At 61.9% G+C, this 2,827-nt stretch overlaps 1 protein-coding gene across 1 annotated transcript in view; it reads left to right on the top strand.

The window, feature by feature from the left end:
* Positions 1-2,750: 2,750 nt before the first annotated feature.
* Positions 2,751-2,827, top strand: part of LOC104285368 (vasoactive intestinal polypeptide receptor 1-like) — a 12,190-nt gene continuing 12,113 nt past the window's right edge. The window contains exon 1 of the mRNA XM_009883817.1: positions 2,751-2,822. Coding sequence (XP_009882119.1) covers positions 2,751-2,822 — 72 coding nt within the window. The remainder of the gene's footprint in view (positions 2,823-2,827) is intronic.

The following is a 2,827-nucleotide window of genomic DNA, read 5'->3' as shown; positions in this document are numbered from 1 at the left end:
TCCAGGGATGGGGCAGCCACAGCTTCTCGGGGGAAACTGCCCCAGGAGAGGCTCCCCTCCCTGATCCAGAGACCCCCCAGCTCTCCTGGAGCCCCTTTAGGCACTGGAAGGGGCTCTGAGGTCTCCCCTTTTTCGCCTTCTCTTCTCCAGGCTGAACCCCCCCAACTCTCCCAGCCTGTCCTCCCAGCAGAGGGGCTCCAGCCCCCAGCGCATCTTCCACTTGCTGCTGAAAAAGAGAGCAATGGCCCCAGTGCCAGCAGGGCTGCACAGGTCATCCAGGCAGGAGGTCTGTCCCAGCTCATCCTCAGTGGAGGAAGGGCAGGACCAGCTCGGGAAGGCAGAAGTGGTTGGGCATCGCCTGAGGGGTCCCCACTGCTCCCCATCGCATCCCCCCACCACATGGGCTGCTTGCTGGGGAAGGGAAGAGCAACGCGCATCCTCCAGCCATGCGATGCTCATCTGGCCTTTCCCATCATGGCCACCAGACCCGGCCATCTCCGAAATTGGGCTGCTCCCCTCCAGCGACCAGCCGGGGATGGGATCCTCCGGTCAATTTGCCACCAGATGGCACCAAATAAACCATCCTTGTGGGGACACGTTGGGTGGCTCAGGGCCACCGCCACCCCCAAACCAGAGCGTGTCCCCCATCACCCCATTCCTTCACCTCCCACCTCAGCCGGGAGCTGCCGGCGCTGCCCGTGGGGCGATGCAGCCGGTTCGGGCACAGGGTTATTTGCATCGGGTATTGTTTTATTTGGTTTTAGCAGCGTCTGCTAAGGCACCCTCCCTCTGCGTGTTTATATGCTGTCGGAAAATTAAATGATTAAGAACGGGTGTTTGCATTTCAGTGGAAACTATTAGGCGGTAATGAGTCTGGCCGGGTCTCAGCAGCCTTTTGTGTCAACATAACCGCGGGCTCAGCCTTTGCCGGTCCGTGCCTCCGAGAGCAGCGTCGGTCACTCCTAATAATGTCAAACAAATGCTTTTAAATATTAAGGACCTAGTTCTTTTATTTGCCTTTTTTTTCTTTTTTTTTTTTAAGGGGTATTTAATTTACATAGCAATTCTTATTGAGGTCTTCGAATGGCAGAGCGACGGCGGCGGTTCATTCATTGCCTTCGTGTCTCATTACGAGGAGTTATGGAAGGACTAGCTAATGTGATCTGCCGCCTCGTTAAGAAATGGTAATGACGTAGGATTACTAAAATTAGCAACGTAAATGGTTCACCCTCCTCCCACCCCAGCACCAAGTGCGGTGCAGCCCCCCCCAGCCCTCTACCCTTCAGCGAGGGCCGTCGGGGCCATTTTCAAGCCCCTCCTTTCACCATCGCCCGCACCTGAGTTGCTTCGGTGAGGAGGATTTTGGAGGGGTCCGGGGGGGGCGAGGCTGGATCCTTAATCCCAAGAGATTATCACGGTCGCCTTCCCTCCGCTCCTGCGTTTCCTCCTCCTCCCTTCGCCCCTCCTGCCCTCTCCTCCTCATCACTAAAAGCATTAAAATAGTGAAGTTTGGGTCAAAATTCCCCGGAGAAGAGAGTCTGGGGGTCTGTAGCCGGGCCTGAGGGCAGCCCCATCCCTGGGAGGGATGCTGCGCTGGGTGGGTTGTGGTGTGTGTCCATCACGGTTTGCTGCCTCTCCCGGGGGGTCCCCACCAGCACCCCCTCTTCTCTGCTCTGGTTCGGTACCGGTGTTACAGCACCCGGCGTCCTGGTGGCACCAAAGCAGGACCAGCACCAAACCTTGGTGGCACCAAGATCACGAGCTCAGCCGAGACCGAAAACCTGAGTTGGGGCAGAGTTAAGGTTATTTTGTAGAGGGAAAAGGGGTGAGGGGGTGTTCCGGGGGGAGATGGAGGGCGCAGCTGGGGACGGCGATGGCAGCGCCGCTGTGCCATGGGTGGCAGAGCCTCCTGGGCAGGCAGGGCTTGGAGGAGCATCACTGCCCCGACTCCGCGTGCACGCGTGTCGTCCAGCCACGCGCACACGTGTGTCAGGGCGTGTGTTCGCGTGCGCAGCTCCAGCATCACCATATCTCCTTTGAGCTCTCCGCCTTCCTCTCGTCCCAGGTCCCGGCGTGGAGCCGGCCAGCGAGTGCGCCGCCCCTCGGTGTGCCCCTCGCACCCCATCCTGGACCCCCATTTCCCACAGCCTTCGGCCAGCGGTTTTCCAGCTCGGCAGCATCCAAGGAGCAGGCGAGAGGGCTCCGTGCCCCGCTTCCCTGCATCCCCCCTGGGCCCAGCTGGGGGTCCCCGGGTCCCCGACGGGAGCAGATGAGGGGGTGCTGTGATCCCGGCGGTGGCCAGGCGGGGCAGTGGCAGGCTGGGGTGTCCCCCCCTCGCATCCAGCCCTCTGCGTGGGGAGGGGGAGCGGAGGGTGGAGCCTGCCATATTACCAGATCCAGGAGCTGTGACATTCAGTCTCGCAGAGAGACGGAGCCCGTCGGTGCTGGGCAGGGTAGGGGGGGACAGTCAGAGCCAGGTGGGTACTGGGAGAGGGTCAGGGCCACCTGAGTGGGACCCAGCATCCGCCACGGGAAAGGGTCCCGGAGGGAGCCGGGAGCAGGACAGGGCTGGGGAAGGAGCAGCGAAAGCGGGGTTAGGGGGAGCAGGGTGCTGGGTCGCCCCTGGGAGCCGGGGTGCTGCTGCGGCCCCCCACCCACGGGGCCATGCGGGAGGAGCTGGGGTGTCCCCAACCCCGCGGGGAGTGAGCCAGGACACCCGTGGACGGGGCAGCACGGGGTTGGCTCCGGCCATGGGGGGCCCATGGCAGCCCCCTTCTACCTGCGTACTGCTGGTCCTGCTGCTCACGCTCCCGATGCTTCGGGTAAG

This window comes from Charadrius vociferus, unplaced genomic scaffold, assembly GCF_000708025.1.
Source record: "Charadrius vociferus isolate BGI_N301 unplaced genomic scaffold, ASM70802v2 scaffold484, whole genome shotgun sequence".
NCBI lineage: Eukaryota > Metazoa > Chordata > Aves > Charadriiformes > Charadriidae > Charadrius > Charadrius vociferus.
The sequence above is the reverse complement of the archived record's forward strand: the minus strand, read 5'-3'. Positions and strand labels throughout refer to the sequence as shown.